The sequence below is a fragment of the Passer domesticus genome, chromosome 2, assembly GCF_036417665.1.
Source record: "Passer domesticus isolate bPasDom1 chromosome 2, bPasDom1.hap1, whole genome shotgun sequence".
In the NCBI taxonomy this organism is placed as follows: Eukaryota; Metazoa; Chordata; class Aves; order Passeriformes; family Passeridae; genus Passer; species Passer domesticus.
This window is the reverse complement of record NC_087475.1, coordinates 71,984,915-72,007,417: the sequence shown is the minus strand read 5'-3', so window position 1 is coordinate 72,007,417 and position 22,503 is coordinate 71,984,915. Positions and strand designations below refer to the sequence as shown.

The 22,503-nt window shown below is 35.1% G+C and overlaps 1 protein-coding gene across 3 annotated transcripts in view; it reads left to right on the top strand.

The window, feature by feature from the left end:
- The window catches only part of TNFRSF19 (TNF receptor superfamily member 19), a 56,907-nt gene that overhangs the window by 21,925 nt on the left and 12,479 nt on the right, over positions 1–22,503 (top strand). For all 3 annotated transcript variants that reach the window (XM_064409206.1, XM_064409207.1, XM_064409208.1), the window contains one exon: positions 2,545–2,630. In XM_064409206.1, coding sequence (XP_064265276.1) covers positions 2,545–2,630 — 86 coding nt within the window. The remainder of the gene's footprint in view (positions 1–2,544; positions 2,631–22,503) is intronic.

The window sequence follows — 22,503 nt, the reverse complement described above, 5'->3', positions numbered from 1 at the left end:
GTCCTATGTTCTAATCTTGGCCTTACTGTATTATCTGAGCACATAATTTCTGAATTGCAGTAATAATTATCTACAAAAATGGCTTGATAATTACCAACTTGGTATTGTCTGAGAGTATTGTCTGTAGAGCACCTGAGCAAAATATTTCAAACAGTGTTACTGGTGACTTAGTTTATTGTTATAAATGTTTAAACATCTGAAAACATACACTACTACCTGCTTTAAAAATTATCACGTTATTTGCTTGCATTTTTCCCCTCCTTATGTCAATGTCTAATAATTCTCATGCACATAGATTCTTAAGTCAAAAACAGTGGCTGTGGTTTATTGTCTGAAATTTCTTTCACCTTTCTTTTCTTTAAAATTCATAACGCATGATCCTAGCTGAAAATCATAAATTAATCTGAAAGAATTGTTTGCCAAAACTGCTGTTATAAATCAAGAGCCATGCTTTGTTTGTTGTCCTGTCATCCCAAAACTCTGTTACTAATTTTCTCTGTTTGTACTGTTAAATCTTAAGATCTCTGAAAGGCTATTCTTTACATTGTTGCCAACTTCTGATATTATAAACACCTGCCATGAATTTGTAAAAAGACATTTTTGTTGCTTTTTTGAACTGGTAATTTAACTGATAGGAGTAGTGTGTGAGAACTGATTTGCAATTGTTACAGCCTTTATATTTTCAGAGTATATACTTCAGACAAGCTTAAAAGTGCATACATTTGTTTAGTATCTATATTTCAGCTGTTTTATTTTATATATATATATATATATAATTCTTTTTAATACCAACTATCAAATACCTGAACACTGTTGAAGCTTCTGCCATTATTTCTTCTCAAGCTAGAGGTGAAATCTCTTCATTTAAAAGCACTTAATGCAGGTTTGGTAGCTAATCTTCACTTAGGTCACTGTAGAAGAAGGTGCAGCCCCAGGCATTATAGATGTTACTCACAACCACTTTTGATACTACTTGCAGCCACATGGTAAATTGATTTATGCTTTTATAGCATATTAATGTATAAGTATTGTAGGGCTTACTTGGTTGTCATCAGGGAGAAGATTTTCTTCTTCTGTAAACAATATAAGCTGAATTTTGGAAGATGAGAAAGGATTAAAAAAGAAGCCACATTAGGACATTAATTAAAGGTAAAGTTAAACTGGAGGACATGGGAATGCTTCTCAGTATTCCAGTCAAAAATGCCTCCTAGATAGGTGTGTTGAGTATGTTTTCAAATGAGAGCTGCTTGCACAACCTGAGTTTTCTGGCAGCAAAGCTGGAAACAGGAGGCAGGAGGGAGGGAGTCATGGCCATGGCAAGGGTAGTCACGGGACAGCTGCTCTGGATGTTCTGAGTAACAGAATTTTAAAACACACCACCACTCAAACTTTTGTTTAGATGCTGCCCAAACAAATGGAGGACACAGCTAGCCTAACCAAATAGTTTAACTGATGTTTTACCTCTCAGCAGTCTTACTGATTTCTGTTTTGCATGGATTTCCAACATGCCATTCTCTATTGTTCAGCTTCAAAATACTACAGTGAGCATTTCAGCTGAAAACAAATATTAACACGTTTTGTTCAGAGTAAATGATCACAGTGACCCCTCAGTCTGGCAGCCTATGGATCTGTTTCTGTTCACATTGATAAAGTGGGAGTTTCTTGAGCAGTTGGAAAGCTGTTTGCATTAGCTGATAAAAGCTTCATACTTTAATGGCATTTGCAGTGTTAGGAATATAACATCAGTAGTGTTAGTACCTTTTATTTAATGCGCACTACCACTACAGAAAAATGTTCATGTACTCATCTTGAACAGGCCACTGCTGCTGATTCTGTCTTAGTACTAATGAATGATTGAAAAATAGACCTATTTGGTCAGAAGCTGTAGGTAAGTTCTTCAGAGGATGTCATACATAAAAGTTTGAAATACAGCATTCTAAAGTTCTGCTTTTTCTTTGGTGCTACTCTTGTTCCCTGATTGGGTATGTAGGGTTTTTCCAGTCACTGTAGTCAGTATTATCTTCAGACATTAGCTCAGTAATTAAGTTCTTGAAGGGTCTTTAAATAAAATGTCATTGATATCTGGCCTGTTAGATATTTTTAGAGGTGATAATTACCTTGTAATATATAGATCAATCGCTTCACTTTCATTTTTTAGACATGTAACTAAGCTTGCGTAAGGTAAGTTCTTAATGTGTGTCATGTATGTTGTGATCTGTGTGGAAAATGGGATATTGATTTCTGTCTGAAATCTCCAGAACTGTTTATTTCTTCTCTGAATATAAGATTATAGTCACCAGGCATTTGGACTAACAGATCTAGATGTTTTCCTCAATTTATTTTCGATCTGTCTTGTACTATTAATTAATAGCTACTGTACTTTTATTTACTTTTATTTTCTTCTATTTTCTGATTGTTTACATTGAGACACAGATTGACAAAACTTGCAATTATAGAGATTTTGTTAAAACATCTGAATTATTTTGTGAGGAATAATAACTGGTTTTGATTAACTATTTTTTTTCACATTCTTCTGTCTTCTAGATTTTACAGGAAGACTAAGCTTGGAGGCTTTCAAGACATGGAATGTGTTCCTTGTGGTGATCCTCCTCCTCCCTATGAGCCTCACTGTAAGTGCTGGTTTTCCTTTACAGTGTTTTCTCTTTTAACTTTAAAGCCTGGAAAAAAAAAATTATAGTCACAGTTACAAACTCTTTAAAATTCATTTTCTTGTTAGTAAATTATTTTGATCTTACATTTCAGCCAGTTCAGTACCCACAAATAGCCAGTCCCTTGCGGCTAAACATTCCTGTCACACCACATGGTCAGGGAGTCTTGACTCCATTTCTGATCTTGTCTTACAATTTTTTAATTTCTGTGTTAATGCCAAAAGAGAAGCAATCTTCCTAGACCCTCTGACAACTATCAGGTAGGGTAGTATCTTTTCCTGACACCCAAAAAGGTATTTGTTGATATGTTTAAAAATAACTTTTATACTAAGGTTACAGTGGGAGAGAACAATATAGACAATAACGTTATATTCTTGTATACTGTAAGAAGGAAGTAATTAATTGGTTTCTCTATTTGCTTTTTGCCAATGAGAGAATTAGAATCTCTTCAAAAGGAGAGAATTTCTTTATTCTGTAACAGAAGCCTTGTTACCACTTCTTCCAAAACTGCTGGTGGTCTACATTGCATCATGTTTTTAATTCAATTAAAAGAGTGAACTATTCTTTTTCTGTTTATTGCTGTCTACTTTATAAAATAAAAAAAAAATGCATGTGATTCAAAATAATTATGTGGAAAATCTTGGGTTTACTTGTGTTTTTCTGTAATGGGGAAATTATGTTTTAGCAGTTTTTTCCCCTAGTTCAAACCAGAACATTTGTTTATAGAAAGAATAAATTGTCAGGTTCCTAAAATACTTTGTGCTACTTTGATAAATACACACAGAAATTATATAAATATAATTTCTTTTTTTTTTAATTGTGTAAAATTAAAATGGAATCAAGAGTATACTATTGTGCATTAAACCCATACTTTTCAATAGTTTTATATTGTATTAACTTCAATGAAATAATTCTTCTTCAGCATTTCGTATATTGCTTATATAGTCTTTTTTCAAATAAATCAAACTTTCTTCTTTTGTTTCCATCCTAGTTTTAGTGCCTTTTGGGTAATAAACTTCTAAAACCAGATTTTCAAACATTTTCCACTTCTATGAAAACTTTTAAGGACTGCAACACTCAAAGCCGGTAAATCAGAGAATAAGTCAAATAAGTTCCAATGTTTGCAGCAGTAACTCATGCCCATGTATAACATAAGCCTAGAAAGTAAATTCAAAAATGTTCAGCTATTTTTGTAGTCTAGACAATATCTTACAGTGTTTAGAAAGAATGTTCTTCATATCAAACACTGTCGAGTTCGATGCCAAGAATGAAATGCTGATCTCAACTTACTGAAGTAAATCACTCAAATTCAATGAGTTGCAGAAGTTATTTCGAGGCAGAGTATAGACAGGCCATTTCATATATGTATGCATTTTAATTCCTTCAACTGGGCAAATTCAGTATTATCCCCTTCATCTGTTTTTAATCTTTTTTTTAGCTGCAATAAAACAGAAACTTAGCGAAATGTAAAGTGGAACAATGTTATTCTAATGGAGGATCTCTAACTCATAAATTCATTTTACATGTTTTTTCTCTTTTCTTGTTTGTTTCCTTCTAAGAAAGTGTGCTCTTCAAACATGAATTCTGTTCTGTAGCATAATCAAAGACAGGGATTAGGAAATTATTTGCCTTATCATTCGGCTTTGACTGTAATTAGGGACTTGTGTATTTCATATTTTTCAAAGTCACAAATTATTATTTTGAAAAGGTGATGAAAGAACAGTTGCCAAGTTTTCTGAAATAACTCAGATTGTTTAGTTTATAGTGATTTGGCTTTTGTAATTGAGCCTGAGCTTGGATCCTAAATTGAACCATTAAGAAGCTATTACTCATTTTAAATGGACAACAGGCAGCCCCATAGAAAAGAGCATTTTCTCTGGCACAAGCTGCAGTGGTAAATGCAGATTAGAGACATTTTCATTCCCTACTCTCATGGCTGGCACACCACCTTTGGCTAAATAACAGAAGTGGTAACAGCAAAGTTGTGAGAATTGGCAAGTATTTCTAGCTTTTACAGAAGCAATAATAAAAGGTTTGAAATCATTAAAATGTTTGTTATTTGAATAGTAACCGCCCATTAAAATCCTAAATAACAGAAATCCTACATGAAGTACAGTTGCCATATGTTGCTGTGGTTTTCAGAAGGCTTTTGTTCAGAATTTGTGTGTTGATTCTTCAGGTACTAACAGCAGCCTCAGTTTTGGAAAGTGTAAGTGCTTTCCTCAAGCAGCCTAGGATGCTTTTCCTACAACAGTCACTAAATGACCTGAAGTACTTTTGAGTTTTACTTAGCATCAAATAGGGGGAAATTTAGGTCCAAGTAAAAGCCATGGTTCTGTAAGGATACATAAATAATGTGTGGAACATTTTCCATGTCATGCTGAAAATGTTAGTGGTCTATTTCAATAATGGATGTATTTTGATAGTTTAGACTGCATTACATGAAGCTAAGTGGAGACAGACCATTGAGTGTGTGGGACAAGCTCTCAATGGTCAGAGAACTGAGTTCTAATTCTCTGCCTTTCTTATCCTTCTCTCTTTCCACTGTGAAACAGAAAGTCAAATATTAGTGCAGCTAGCTCTTATGTTACAGATGAAAAGGAAAAGTTTAAATGTCCTGTTTCAATGAATTAATTGTCCTCCAAGGTGTGTGGCAATCTTTTGTTTGCTTAAGAACATTACCATAAGGGCACAAAGGCTCACAGCCCCCTACCTGGACTACAGGTTCATGTTAAAGCTCAGACATGGATCAAATTCTTTCTAGTAGCAGTTGATTATTACCCAGTCAGCTATAAATCTAAATACTTACTTTTATCTCCTTTCTGTAGACATTTTAAAACAGATCTGGTTTAAATATTTACTCATGAAAAAATGAGTTTGTGAATTGCTGGAGGCAAAGTTGAAAGGATTCTATAATGAACAAGTAAAGAGAGTATTAGAGGCCAGGAGGATTGCTATCACCTTTGTGCAAACTTTAAAGGGGGACACAATGACTTACGTGTGTTTTTAAAATGTCAGAAAATTAAATACACAATTATATAGTTATATTTTAATTTACTTAGTTCAGGTAAATAAACTGTACATACCAATCTTATGTATTTGGTCAGCATCTAAACATTAGAAATGAAAGCATGTTTTTAAAATTGTGATTTATGCTCACTTTGTAAACTGAAGACGTTTTTCTCACCTGAAGAAATTTTTTTTCTCATCTGAATGACAGAATATGAATTCTTTCAACTGGGAATTAGAGTGGAATTAGAATTTATCATAGATGTAAATTCTGAAATAGAAAGTAATATAGACTGACCAAAAGTGTTGAAACAGTAATGCTGATACAGTTCAATGATTCTTTTTTTCTTAGTACCAATTTACATTTGTAGAGTTCACTCCCTGTCTGCTCAGGCCACTGTTGTGTTTTGTGCAAAGTTATGCTTAAAATGTTACTGAAACTGCTCAGTAAGCTAGGCTGTGACTCTGTCTGTGATAGAAAAAGAATTAAAATAACTCCCTTCTAAAGGTTATTTTTAAATCTAATTAGCCCATTGACCTCAAAACACTTGTGGTGGCACAAGTTAAGGAGCGATATGGGAATGGTTCAGGTAATGAGCAGATTTTCCGAAGATACCATTGCTTCCTTGGAACAACCATTATGTTTTCAGCTGGTCTGTCTTAGCAAATAAACAAAAAAAAAAACCCACCCCACCATTAGAAGTCATACTGACCTTCTTTCAGTCATAAGACGATGGCAGATTAAAATTGAAGCAAGAGAATTATGTCAGATATTCTTACAAGTGGTTCCTTTTGTATTGTTCAACTCAAAATGCAGAAAAGCCCCAGAGTCACAAGAATCCTTTGTTTCTGGACAGGCTTTCTACTAAGCAGAAGAGCCTGTGGCATGGAACTTTTTTGAGATGTATTACAAAAATAGTTCCTAGAACTTCCACATTAATGTTCTTCACTCTATCAATATAAAATCAGTGATGTTCCACTTTTATGCAAATTCAGTGTAGAATTTGGCTGTACAAACAGTTAATTTGGAATAAATTGAAAGAGTCAAGGAAATGAGAAAATTAGCACCTAGACAAAAGAGAGTATTTTACAGCCAATCAGCCACCAAAAGAACAGACTTGTCCTTTTTTTTCCTCTGGTAACATACATGGAAATGTATGTAAAATACATTTTTATAAATGTATTTTACATTTATAGAAATACTAATTTTTTACATCATGAAAAACAGGTCTTCCAGCCAAATTCATTCTTCCTTCTCCATGACTATTTCTGCTTGTCTTCATGGCATAGATCAAGGAGCATGGGAATCTGGGGGGAACAGGATGGGGGAGGGATACCATTCCGTGTGGAGCTTGGGAAACTAGTCTCTACATGTTCCAGGAAATAAACACATTCTTTGCTTCAATGAAGCAGAAATGTTTTGTTGAGTAAGTCACAGCAGTAGACATATCTGCAGTTTGATTGTAACATCATGTGCATTTGAAATAAACTGGCAGTCAGGTCTAAAATTGATGCTTTGCCATGAACCAGGTTGATTTCAATTATAAAGAATGTCTCAAAGTAGAAAATAAACAGTTTTTTACTAAGTGTGGAATAAAAGTAGAGACTATGGCTTGTTGAGACAAAATACATAAAGAAGATCATTAAATGTGAAAACATTACATTTTCTTGAGGCATCCATATCTTACCTGCTTTAAATTTTGTTCCTTTAAGGAACTCCTATGACATTTTGACTGCCTTAACTAAGGTTGATCACAAAGTTCCCCTTACAGTTTTCTTGTGTAGATTTTTTATTAGTTACTTTCTGTAGGTTTTCAGTATTGTTTTATCTGGGAACTAAATATAAGTGTTCTGGAGCGGAGTGTCACTCTTCAAATCTACAATCTGTGTTGTTTCACTAATGAAAAGTACTATTTAGGGGACAAAATCTGGTGTTATTTCCTTCTTCCTGGTGTTAAAAGTAGATGGTGTAGGAAAAGTAAGATTTCACATAGACGTACTTATTTACATTAACAAGATTAGGATCTGTGACTTTGTAAACTTTCATATGAGTGTAATGGGTATTGGGGGTATGTAAGGACTAAACATCAGAGCAAAGAAGCTGAAAAGGTAAAAATTGCATTCTGCAGGGTTATAACTTATATTGTTTTGTAAAGGGGGACCTGGAAGATTGCTGGCTGCATGTATATTCAGTAAAATAATTTCACTAGTGGTAAAACAGAAAAAATCCCACTGTCTCAGCTTTGCTGAAACTTTTTTTATTATTTCACTAAACATAAATACAGCTTTTTAACTTAAAAGTAACTTTTGGATGACATTCAATTCCACATTAGTTCCACTGTTTATATAGTGGATTTTTAATTTATTTGTGTCACTTTCTTCTTTTTGTTTAGAGAATTTTGTGACTTTAAAGCTGTCAGGCTCCAGATAATGTTTTTCCATCAACTGAGTTTTTCTGTAATTTTATTTGGTTGCTTTGTATAGTAAACTTTGTATTACTAATGCAAAGCAGCCTTTCAAGGAAGGCTGCTTATGTGAGTGAGGCAAATGGCTTCTGAAGTATATAGCAAGTGAAATTATTCTTAATTATTTGGTTCTGTTCCAACATATATTCCCTTATTATTTCAGTATTTGGTCTGATTTGAGGTTACCTAACAGCATCTCTCATAGTCCTCTTTGCTATTTTGAACACTGTGATAAAAAGCAGCTGGAATATTGCATAAAACTTTCACAACATTCATAAGCAGTGACAGCTAATTTATGTACAGATAATAGCATCATGAGCTTATAAATATCATTACTGTTTTACTACAGAGACATTGCCTTCCCATTATTTAAAAACTGAAATGTAGACTTTTATAAAAATGTAGTAAGTCAGTCTGATATTTTCCATATGTGACCTGATGATAGAGTAACTTATCTTCAGGAAGTCTGAAACAAATTCCATGAGGTGTTTAAGAGAGATGTGAATTGCTATTCATGTCTTAAAAAGTTTTATTACAATTTCATTTATTTCACTCATCATAAAGAGAGTTAACCTAGGAAACCTAAACATTTTTAATTTATTGTCCTTGGTAATTGAGTTGGTTCTGACCCATTGAGGTTCATGTATAACTTAGAGTCAAACAGCTCCTTTTCTTACTGTTATGAATTTACTTTATATGTTGGGCTACTCTTCTAAAAATGTTAAAAAAAAAGAGAGGGCAGATTTTTCTTTATTTTAACAATAGAGGTATTACCACTAAAATGAGTTTAAATAGTTCTGAAGTGTTACTTAATGGAGAGGAAATTCAAATACATTGCAGTTTAATCATGTTCTAAAACTTTCCCAGCTTACTCTCATCAACTTTCCTTGCATGTACCTCTCATTTCTTTGCCTATATGTATGGAAGGCACTTCATTATGTAGCTTGTTAACACTACATATGTATTCTGGTTAGAAGACATAAAGGGTAAGAATTGTTTCCTTTGTTTCTATCTGCTATCCTGTCTACACCTCTTAAAAAAAAAATTAAAAATAAAACCAAGCCTAAACAAACAAAAAAAACACCACAAATTTTCCATAGAAGAAAATTTAGCTTTATAATTGAAATTACGTTGCAAGGAGTTGCAGCTCCCAAACTTAACAGAATTTCTGTTAAGTAAGCCAGACACTTTACCAAGGAATTTACCAAGGAATCAAGATTTGGAAGCTGAAGCTCTCAGGGCATCCAGTCAGTTTAAAATAGTGAACTTCTGCCCACTTTGTTGCACTATCCTTAAATGTTTTCAACCATTCAGTTACTTTTTTTACAGTGGAAAATTTGTTTTATCAGAAAGATTTCTACTCACACCTATTACAGCTTAATTCTGCAAAACTGTAGGTGTGAGGGCTCTTCCAATGAATTGATTCACTTACTAGTAATTTCTGTAGAACAGAAGTACTTAGTATAGCATGTCTTCTCCATTATGAAAGTCTACAGTTACCTCAAGTAATGAGTGTTTGAAATTTCTTTATCTTCTTTGAAGCTCTTACAATGACAATAAGCAGGGTCCTTATTTTGTACCTGCTACCTAAAGTCTAACTTAGATTTCTTTGCACAGTGAAATTTCATTTCACTAAGCGTGCTTCAAGTAGCCAATTCAAGCTACAAACTGAAAGAACTAGGCTAGTAGCAAATGCTTTAGGGGCATCTCAGGATAGGTAACATTAGCCCTGTCAAGTATCTAGAGGTATGTAAGGTGTAAATATTCAAAAAGACCCAGGATTCTGACTCCAAAATTGCATCACCAACTGTCCTGCTTGACAGCTACCTAACTGTGCAAACATTTAAAAGCCCAAGGGACCTCAACAATTCATTTGGTCTCCAGGAGTATTCCACTAATTCTGGGTCCAGGAGGCCTGGACACATTGCAGCTTTAGTTTAGGCTGAAAGGTTTGATTTACCTGCTTTGCTGTGACTGTCCTGGAAGGAAGTACCTATGCATGGACTGAGCAGGATGCTCTAACAGGTGTATAACTGGACAATACAGACCACTTTCTCTATCACAGCTGATCCAAGAGGTAATGGAATTGGAATTTAAGGAGGCACCTCCAAATTTCTCTGTACCCTTCAGTGGTTATCCAAAGGCTTTTGCAGCACCAAGCAGTTACATGTGCAGCTGCTGCCAAAGCCATCAGGATCTACGAGCTAATTGCTCTGTTGCTCATCTCTGAACAGTCTGATCTGTGATGCCTTCTGATGGCAAACTCAGCAGAGCAGGTTGGGATAATGTCTGGGTGTCCTTTTCTCGGTGACTCCTTCGAGTGCAGAATTCTTCCCTTCCCATGTGTGCTGATTGTGTGTTGGCTGCCCGCCGTTACTCTTTGGTTCTTACCTCAGCAGTGTGTTCCTGTCCCAGGTATGTTCCCAGCACTGAGGATGCTGCCCAGGTGTTGCCTGCTTGGCACTGCAGGGCCTGGGCCTGTTTGAGATGCTGGTTTCGTGCCTTCTCAAATTAGCAAGTTGCAATAGAGCTCAATGGCTCTAAGATCGCTTGCTGAGATAATTACACAATTTATAATTTTCACATTCTGACTGCAACCCAGTCATGGTTAAATAATAGAATCTAATTTACTACTCATAGCTTTTCAAAATGAGGGGAAAAGCTTATCTGCTCTGTTTCCTGTTTGGATATCCTGATGAAAGTATACCAGTAAGACTGTTCTTTTTTTGACTAGAAATTGTTCAAACACTTAAGAATTTGAGTTGTGTTTTTGAAGTAAAACTCAGGTTATAAGTTAGTGAATTTCCATTTAAATTATTATCTGACTAATCAACTCAACTCTATTCCCTACTTCCTGCATTATGTGTGTAAAGTACAGGTGATTGGGTCAGACTTTCAATTATTCTGCTCTTTAATCTCAAATTTTTATTATTAGATGCATTGAGACTGACCAACAAGTCATAAAGGACATCTGTTGATAACATCCAATGGAAACTTAAAAAGCTAAATATGACACTCTAAAGGCTTTGCAAAGGTATATAGTGCATTGCTTCATGCACTGTAATGAGTAATCCTCTACATCAGGGAATGAATCTACAAAAAAAATCACTAGAAGACATTCTGCTGTGTTAACTGGTGTGGGTTTAGCCCCTTTTAATTCAGAAATGTATTGTCTTCTTGTCTTTCCCTCATTATAATTGCATTTGCTCTTCTGAAATGCAAATATTTTCTGTGTAAAAAGACAAAATATCCTTTATATACAAATAAATATTTTTGTGGAGTATGCAAGACCAGGATATGGTTCAGTAACAGAGTTTGCAGTAGAAGTACAAAGCCAAAAAAAATTTGGATTTTAATGCATGAGTCTTGGTAGTGTTTCTTTCTGGAGGCTTTAGAGAACTTGCTTTGAATCTCCCTTTTCTGTGTGTCAATTTCCCAAAAAATTGTTAAACCTTCCCTTTAACTACATATGTAATTATAATATGTGATTTTTCTTTTGACAAAACATGGTTTGTTAGATTGATTTCACACAGGTTTCCATAATTAGAGCTGTGTGAGATGGATTGTGACACGTTCTTCTGGATCAAAATATATGTAAAAAGTTCCATACTGAGGAGTTTTTATATATGAAGGAATGCTGTAGCTTGTGCAACAGAGGAAAAATCCCAAACTGGAAAAGCCTAGTTCTTTCCTAGTCCTTTCCTGCTGTTACTTTGTGCAGGCTTGTGTTGTAACACAAGTGGGATGCAGCCATAAGGTTTTCTCTTCCAGAACTGGATGAGCTTGTGTCCCACACTGGTGCTGATGTCTCTCACAGACACTGCTGCAGTTGCAAAAGGCTTTCTTGCTCACAGTCAAGCATCTCCTGTCACTCCACATCACTCTCTTTTAAGTTCTGAGTTAAGAACTGAGTTGGCTTTATTGATGGAACACCTCTCAGGTGGTTATTATTGAGGACATGGATCATTTCTTTAATGCCTGCATCACACTATTCTCTCGATCTGTACAAGAATTTTCCTTCCTGACAGTTTTTTATTCTTTGTGGGGAAACTGCTTTTTTCTTCCTTGCCACAGAAGGCTGGATTTCTGAGAACTGGGAATTTGCCTTCCATTGCTTTTAGCTATTGTGTATTTAAGCATGGTAAATGTTGCCAGTGGCCCATAGGTGTGACAGTTGTCATTTTTGTCTGCTAAAAATAATTTCAGAATTGTAAATTTAAGTGTTATTGTAAACTTTTTAAGACACATGTTAAGAACAGAATTGCGGGTTTTTCAGTTTGCTTTCCTAGGTGAACACAGTGTATCTATATTGTTGTTATTTATCCCATTTAATCCTTTTTGACCATGATGACTAATTTGTCTGTGCTGACAGAGTAACAGATCTTGGACAAAGAATTCTCAGATTTTCCAAAAACAAATGAAGGAGTAGTGAAGAGAGAGCACGTAGTGAAGTGCACGTTAGTGCATTTGCTGAGATGAGAAGGTTGTGGCATAAACTCCTACCACATTTGTTGATGGCAGAAAATGTACAGAAAAGAAAATAATGGAAAACAAATTATAATTTCTGAACCTCTTGAAACTGTTCATTTATTATGACTGGAGGGAAAGAACAGAAAAATTTGAATACTAAAATTCAAAACTTTAAGAAAACAGTCTATCTAATATAAAATCTAGATTAGTATTAGCAGTCTCTACTTAGTAAGGTGTTAGGAATATAAATATTAAATTATTTCAGAGTGAACAAATATAATGTAAACAGCTCCCTAATATACATGGAAATAATAGAATAAAATAGGAATAGAAATATCTGTTTTTAATACTACTTGTTTATAATCTCTGGAAATGTAATATATAAAATATATACGGTCATAATCCAGTAAATCTTAAAGTAGATGAAGTTGATGTGAAGTTTGACCAAGCTGAATTGCTCAGAGCGGCCTTGGCTGTCTAGTTTCAGCATGAGAATTGCACTAGTTATATGTAATCCATTTTTATCTTCTAAAGCATGTATTAGTGTATTTTGGAGAGAACAGAGTATTCCACAGTGTGGCTTGAAAATACATTCCTTGTTTCTTGTTAGAATATGATGGACAGTATATATCTTAAAATGAAAGTAGTAATGTCAACATGTGATTTTTAAAATAAATCAAATTTTATTTATTTCATTAATTCCCATCCCAAGCTCATGCAGCTGATAATAGGAGTTCCCATAAGCAGGACCCATCTGCCTTCAGAAGGTTGTATCTGATCAGTTCATGACAACACACAGAGCATATTTTCTATCTTTCTTCCAACTCACAGCTGGCAACTCTATCTGCTAATCCCAGTGAAAGCTGCAGCAGGAGATACAACTTTTGAACTCACATATCCTTTCCCAGAGATGTCTGAAGCCTTGGAGATGTTGGAAACTTTCTTTTATGATTCCTGTTAAATTAGGGAATTAATTGTTGCCTTAAGAGTGAAGTCAAGCAATGAATCCTTGAATACCCATTGTAAGACTATGTTTTATATAACAAAAGAAAGCTAAGAATGGCCAAAAATACTGAATTTTGCATGTTTTCATGTAATAAAAAGTCACTGTAGATCTCACTTCTTTATTACATTTTTTAAAATCCTTATTATAGAATGATGAAGAAATCACTGTATTCACTTCTAACTTGTTCATCTAAAATGTGAACAAGCAGTTTGCAAGCATATTTAGTTTTGGTTCTTGACACTGTTAGGTACAGTTAGGACATTAAATTCTCAACTGCAGACTATGAGAATTTCAATGTGTTTTTTCAAAGCAGCTTACCATACTTCAGTTTCTAGTAGTAACTTGTGCAACCTTTCATCTTATGAGTCAATCCTATAATTAGTATCCTTCTTTGCCAGAGGCATACTGCATGTTTGTTTTAGGTACAGAAAGTCTGCAAGAAATTTAACTTAATCATTACTTTTTAATGTAAGAGCTGGTTAGCTCAATTACACTAGATTAAAGTGAGCTTGAAATTCCTGAGTTACAGAGAAGGGGCTAATCTGTGACCTGCAGTGAATAAGTACTATTTCCTATGGTTTTTGCCTTATGTGCACTTACTAATATGGGTAGCCCTTCAGTCCAGGCTTGCAGTAGCTATAAGCAATTATCTATTTTCTGTATGGAGTGGATTTGCAAGGTTCTTATTTAGCTTGGCCATTAGGTTATTCAAAATTATTCCAGGATTGCATGCATTGCAGTAAAGCTGCAAATTTTTTTTTTCACTTAACTTTTGCTTTATTGTTTTTAGGGGCAATCTGAAAAAAAATAAGTAGTAGTAACAGCTTTTCAGTACTTTTTAGACAATTTCTGATAACAGAAGCCTTAGACTGTTTTAAATATATTCATTTGATAACATGCTTTTAAGCTGTATTCAGACTGAAAATACTGGTTCAAATGTATCTCTCATAATCACACAGGGAATGATTGCATTAGCACCACTTCAGGGGCACTGAGTTTGGTCACTCTGGTATAAATGCATGCTGATTGCTGTGACTTTGGCTACAGAGTCCAAGCTGTGACTGGCATGTGAATATAAAACACTGCTAGCAAGTGCCCAGTAGTGTGTTGAGGTTTTTATTCTCCTTGGTGCTGGTAGGTACTATTTGACTCAATGATCTTAAAGGTCTGTCTCAACTTCTAAGGATTCAATGATTCTAAGTTGCTCAGCCACAAAATTCTTTGGCCGTGTTCCACTTAAATTTTTTTTGTTTTCAAGAAAATACAGAAGAAAACACGGAATCCATCTAGGCTCAAAGTTTCCATACTGCCAACTGTCTATTAAGGAAATCATTGTCAAGCAAAAGAGCACTGAAATACCACAGCAGAGGACTGGAATTACCTGGAGGACTGGAATGTATTGGAAGTAGGATAGAATGCAATAGTCTTATTAACAAGAGTTGTGTGCTGAGGACCTTAGCAGTAATGATTCATTATAAACCAACACCTTATGAGCTGGGAGCAGCCTTATAGCAGAAGGGCCTAATGTTCCTACAGATCACTTGTATCCTTCAAACTATTGTCCTATACTTTGCTCACCCTTAATTTTTTGGGTGATAGACCTCACACATTCTCACTCTTACTGGTTCACTTGTGCTAAAGCAGTGTTCTGCCAAATTCCTCTTTTGCAAAAATCATAGAATAATCTCACATGTTATTTTGGACAGTGACATGTGCCTTTGACATATAGTCTGTGACTCTTTCCTAAACACATGAGCTTTTTTAACTGAAGGGTTGCGTCCACCAGTTTTAGTAAAGTTTCATTTTAGTCCAGTGGTATGATTCTATGTGCTTATTACTGAATGGGATTTATAGTTACCCTGTCTGCATGTGGAAATTTAAGATGGAATTAATGCACCCTAATTTGGGCATCTAAAAGTTAATGCCTAGCACTGAAGTTGCCACCCAAACTCCCAGTCAGGGGTGAGAATTAGGTACCTCAAGCCAGACAAGGTAAGCTTCAGTGACTTACACTAAGCAGTCTTTCAAGCCTTTTCAGAATAATTACTTCTCAGGATATTCTGTTCCTAGCTTTGTTTTAGAAAGAGAGCCTAAGGTGCCTAGGTCTGGCTTTGTCTTCAGACCTTCAGACTTCTATAGTAATAAATTTCACCTAGATGCCAATATCTGGTGAGATGACAACTGCAATTCAACATTGAATGATTGTGTCTGACTCCCTAAAACCCGATCCTACTCTTTTTTTCTTTTTAATTCATTTTAAGGAGGAAAATTATTTTTATAATATAGATTTTTTTTTCACTGCTGCTATATAAGTAAAAACACAAATAAAAAATTTAGAAAAGTTTGGGTTTTCTTTACTTTTTGATGAAATGTCTCACAAACCAAAGCCCATATTCTAAGAGAACTTGCTAAAGTTAGAATATGCCAGAATTGAGGCCTGTAACCATGAGATTCCCTATATATAGTTACTGTAATACAGGTTGTATTTACATTGTTGCATGTTATTTTCCACTTTATTCATTTAAAGCACAGGATAGGCAAAACGTGTAATTCTTTAAGTCTCACTTTATTTGCTGCACACTCTTATATTCCATGCAGACTGTGAGGTGTTAAATACTGCTGGACTTTTCTGGAGTTCTGCCATTGTGAAGAAGTTGTTACAGATTTTGCAGCTGTGGCTGACTTTTATCTTTTCAATGGAAGCAGCATAAAATGTTTAACATCTGTTAACAAACTGAAACAGAGGAAGTCAAAGGCCCTCAAAACCCTTCATTGTTTCTTGACAAAACCAGAGTAGGATGCCACCTTCTTGACTGTGAATATGTGTAATGGCTACATCTGTGAGCTGGTGATCTGAAGTTCTCTCTATATGGAGAGATCAAGGGTGGTGTTTCAAACAAACCAGACTAATTTCACCCTAATTTCTCCTACCCACACACCCCCCAGCCCTCCCCATCCCCTGTAGAGAAAGTTCAGGTGATTCCCTCCAAAGCAGTTCTTTGCTTTGCTCAGATAAATCTCATTTGCAGAGCTTGACTTTTCAAAGATAACCTTTCAGAATGTCTCCTGTAGTCTATGGCTGATTCCTACTGACTCCTGTTATGTTTCAGATTAAGTGATATAATAAAGCAAGGATCTGGTATATAGCAGCCTTTTGTTCTGTATAACTTGACTTTATCCCCACAGCTTTAAGTGGTGAATTAATAACTGCTTTTCATAAGCTATTGTTATTTCTGATGTCAAAGCTACAGCTTTTTCATTTGTAATACAATTTGCATGTGCATGCACACTGATGCACTGTAGGTAATTTCTTTGCAGTAAATTACAGCATTTGTGATTTCTGCAGTAATTCAACAAGCTGGGGATGCATGGCCAACTTCTAAAGGTGTTAACCTCTATGTTACAGAATTTTGAAAATTTATATTTGATCTCATGTATTTTGTGTTACTTGGCCCCCCCAAAAAAGGGGTTTTAAAGGATCTTGGGATTGCAAAGTTAAAAACTTTAAAATATTAGTAGCATTGGTTATGCAACTCTTAACCTTAATTCAGAATTGTAATTCAGCTCAGTGGAGTGTATTATGAAACTGTCTTAATTATATAAACATACTTTTTGTTTTCCCTAGTGCAGACTTATTTCTCTCCCCAACATGTGCCTTGTGTGGAGAATTTAAGGTAACTTAGTGATATTTAAACATAATTGTAAACAGGAATAATGTAATTGCTGAGCAAGCCTAAGTCTAGTTTATTTAATTTTGTTCTGGTCTGCATATCATGTGACTGTCGGCTGTGCAAAGAGGGGCCCTTCCTCCTTCTGCCAAAGCTTTACAACTGGACAGATTCAGCTGGAGAGGAGAAATAAGCTTTTACCTTGCTCAGCCTAGTGGCTAAAACAACCTCCATGAAGGTGATAGAAGAGTCTTAATTTCGTACGTCTTGGCAAAGAGCTCTTAAGCTTTCTCAGAAGGCAGAAACCCCATCATTATCTCCTCTTTCAAGAGCTGCATCTGAAAGGCATTATAAGCCATGCTTCTGATTTGTCTCCTAATTTAATTTTAAAATAAGAGCATAGATTTTTGTTCTCCATAGAGTTTTAAGAGAAGTGCAGGCTCCTCTCTGCCTCCGAGTAATTTATGGGAAGAGCAAAGTACATTATCCTTCTCCAGGTTTCTGTATCTATAGGCTGAGCATGGTGTTACTCATATGACAGATATTTCAGATTCTATTCTGTATTTAACCTTTTCTTCACATGGCATAGGAAGTATGTGACCTAATACAGGCCTCTAGCTTCCAAGGTAGATTTGGATTTTAAAATTACAGGTTTTACAGCTTAACTGTTGTGTACTTAAGCCTTGTCCCTTGGTCACTTTTCAAAATGGATACCAAAATACAATGGCATCAATATTTTATGTGTATTAATTTTTAGATTACCCTGAATTATCTGCAATCTGAAAGTTGTGGGTCTTCTTTATTTTATTGCTTATGTATTCTCTCAATTTGGAAATAACCTTTTTAAATGTTAATGTAACAAATAGTCCAGTATTGAACACACATGCACAAACTTACGTAATTCCAGATCTCTTTGACTACTGATTTTTTATTATTCATGTAATAACTAGGCTCTTTCTGCATGGGATTTCTATTACTTGGAAGAATTTCCTTGGCATTTATATTTTTCATATTTGGTAGCAAAAAATATTAGTACATTACAGAGAGTTTGAAGAGTGAAGATGTTTCTAACTATCAGGATTTTGTTTTCCTTTCCCAGTTGTTTCAGATTTTAATTTTAGGCCAGGGGGCAAGAAGGTAAAGATACTAAAACTTTATTGAATTTTCTGGTAGCTGCTGGAACATCTTGATGTCTGGACTAGATAAGTTATTTGGCCAATTCAAGAAGCTGCTTTTTGACCAAAATAAGGAAATTATTCCTGCACCAAATTTGATATTCAAATAATTTTCCTTAATGTATCACTTACCGATATATTTGTTTTTGAATATACAATCACTATTTTCTAAATCTTTAGAAACTTTATGAATGAATTATATCATAGTATCCTCTGCTATTCTGATGACAGAGCAGCTTGCAAACAGAAGTGACATAGCTGAGTACTGTTACCTTTACAAATAATTTTTAAAGCAAGAACAAAAGCCATAGTTCTTTAAAATGTGTTGCGTAAACATATGCAATACATATTGCATAGTGATGTTTATGGAAATTTGTGTCAACAAACTTAGGGCACACTTGCAATCATTATGAAATCTTTTGCTTTACTCCCTGGGTGTCAGCACAGCTGAACCAGAATAAGGAGGGAAATATTTGGGATAGAAAGTGAAGTATTAGAAATTACTTCTTGTTGAATCAGAGACAAAAACTCTTTTAAGACTGATTTACATATAATTTCTTGCTTTACTGGTATTTGTACAAATAAATACATAGATGTATATGGAAGAGCACATATGTTCCCTGCCTAGGGGAAGGCTTAGCTGCTCTACCAGCCCTCAGTCCCTCAGTCACGGACACAGGACAGAGCTTTGCTCACTGGCATTTCAACCTACTGAAAACCAATCTATGCCCCAATGCAACCTCATCACCCAGCAGCTTTAAGAGCTTGTTTGAGCCTTTTGGAACAGTTCTGTAGCCTGTATGCATGTGATTCACAATGTTCAATTACAGTTTTGATTAATGAAAGTGGGTTATTCTCTACTGGCTAAAGAGACAACCTTCAGATGTGCTTTCTCGTCTATTTACATACGTGCCATTGTCACTTAACTGGTGAGAATGCAGGTGGATTCTGAAGGGTTCATGGCCCCCTCTCCTCCCTTAGCAAATGGGTGATGGCAGTAGTTGCCCCCATGAACACGATTTGCTTTTCAGCAATGCAAACTTCTCCTCTGCTTATATGGGCCACGTCTTGTGGAAGTGTTTTGGGACTGAGAGCAACAGAGTGTGTACAGAGACTGAATAGAGCAGAAACTGTCATAAACAGACCAAACTGACTCAAATTCTGCACAGGGATATTTTGTTCTCTAACTGGATAGTCCTAAAAATTAAATGGGTCTACACATACAGAATACAAAGTACAAAAATACAAAAAAATACTTCCTGCTTTCATTTTCTGTTGAAAAGATGAAACAACTTCCATAGCCTGTGTGGAATGGAGAAATTCTAGAGTTGGATTTGAACAAGAGAATAGGCTAAAATAGTGTGTTCTATTTCACAGAACATATCTGGCAAAGAATGTGTTTAAAAGTAAAAGTTAGAGGTGATGTAACAAAACAGATTTTCGTCTGTATGAAGCAATCTCATATGTTCTGACATAAGCTTTACGGGGCATTGTTTTAACACATGAAAACACCAAAAAAAGAAGTTGCATTTTCAAGAAAATAGGTGTTGCCTACCTTCAACTGTCAGCGATGAAAAGTTGGCTTCTAGAAGCAAAAGTCAGAAAGGAAATTGTTGACACCACCACAGTCATTAACACTGTCAGCACAGACTTGGTGTGTCTGTGAAACACAGATCACGCTGGGTGTTCCCGGCTTATGGAGGAGAGATCTGTCTTTTCTTATCAATAACCAGTTATGTTGTGGGGTAGAATATGTAGTTCAGTGGTGACACAGATTTCATTCCACTTCCTCTGATTTTTTTTTCTTACTCTTAGGTTTTTTCAGGTTATTTGAGGGTAGCAGTGGTTGGTCTGAGCTGTTTCTCTAATGAACTTTTGTGTTCACATGGCTAGACAGTTCTTGAAATTGGAAGTTTTTTGTATGAAACAATCTTACTTTTGTGCCCCTATAGTGGCTCAATTTAGATCACCACAGAAATACAAAAAGATTTCACATCTCTGAATTGCTAGAAGAAAAATGTGTAGCAGAGGTTGCCTTACAGACATTGTGGTGTGTATCCAGTACTGTGGAGTTCATATATATTTTTAATTCACATACACAGTGCAATTGTTCTCCTATTTTAAACATAAAAGCCTGTCAGCAGCTGGAGTTCATGAAAATACACAGTGCAAGAGAAATGGTCTTGGAAATGAATAAATCATATTTCAAAGATTTTAATTTATAAGCATATTTCTCAGGATTTCCAAACAATGGATAAATACTTGAATAGTCATTTTCTCCCCTAGGGCTTTTTGGTCCATTTATTAAAAAATGACAAAACCAGCAAAATAAAACAAACAAAAAGAAAAAAAATTGTAGTCAGCACTTGGAGCACATTTGAAAAATGTGGTTTGACATGATGAACTTTGGGTGTAGGCCGTGCACGCAAAAGGCTTTTTACAGATGTTGGGAGACTCTGTCCCCAGTATTTACCACAGTCTCCAACAGTAATGTTTAATAAAGTTTCTTACCTCCTACTTGAAAGACCAGGAGAAGGGAGGGAATCTGCTGCTTTGTAAAGACTCAGAGATATCTTCGGGGAAACTTGTTTTCCATTTGTTTTGATGCTCAGTGGTATATAAAACATATGTATTTAATCTATGTATACAGATCTTGTACATGTAGTGTCTGAATTGTCCATATAATATGTAAGGCTATATAATACATCCTTTTGCTTGTTTGGGGCTAGGTAAACATACTGTCTTCTTACTTTTAAATGAATATAAACGTCTTTTTTTTTTTTTTTTTAATGAAGGAATTTCAAAGTGAGCCACATTGCCCTACACTGGCCTGCCTTTTCCATGGATCAAGGGCACACACACACAGATAGCCACTGCAGTGCAGCTGACAGGCAGCAACTTGTTAAATTACATAACTTGAGGGTATGTCTGAGCCCTTAATTCTTGTCAAATTAAGGTGGATACCACTGAGTTGGGCCATTCAACATAAAGGTAATGGGAAAACAGTTTTTGTAATAGACAAATATTCCTTTCCCCTGTTGACCAGGAATACCCATATTCCAGGAACAAACAACATTTTAAGCTTTGCATCTTACTTCCAATCCTGATAGTAACAGATTACCATCTGTACTCTCTGTACAGTGTTAGCATTTTACTGCTTTTTAAGTGCAGTTTGGATTAGCTTTGTTATTTTGAGTAAACTCTCTTTAGGTTAGCATTGACTGGACATGTTAAGAAAGAAACCCTAATATTTAATTCTCAACTTTACTGGTTAGTATATGTTTCCTATATCCATGGAAGAAACATACAACACTGCAAGTTCTGTTTTCACATGGTTGATCTACCACAAAAAGCTTTCTTTTAGGTTTGCTGATTCCAGTAGCAACTGTAATTAATCATGGTTCTAAAAAAATAATAATAAATTGGAGAAAAGAAACATGAAATCAGTGACAAAGGAAGTATTTTTACATTTTGCCCTGTCCCTTGTTGTTTGGTATAATAGGCCAAATATTCAGCTATTCTGTTTATTGGCAGAAATTTTAGTGATACAGCTGGGATTCATATGTTCCATATTAGCTGAGTTACTGCTGTTTAGCTGTCTTGGATTAACAGAAACTTTACTTGCTTTTAAGGACCACACCTCTGCATATAATGTAATATTGGTTAATTAAGGGAAAAATGTGTATTTAGGCTTACTGCTCCAAATTATGCAGGAGACAGTTTGATATTTTGGGTAATTCTCCTTCAACATTAGCACATTTGCAGAATATGTTAGAACTAAGACTTAAAAAGGGAAATCAATTTCTTAAATAAAATATGGGTAATATGCACATGCTTTCCACAATCAGAAAACAGTGTGCACCTCCTCCCTCCTTTCTGAATGTATCCCATCCAGTTCACAGAGTGTTTAATTGCATATTTAAATTTAATCATGTAATCATCTAATAGATGTAAGTACAAGTTTAAATTTAAAATGCAACTCCTTGCTTTACTGAAGTGGGACCATTAAGTCTGTGAAAAGAAAGAGTTTATGAAAATGCA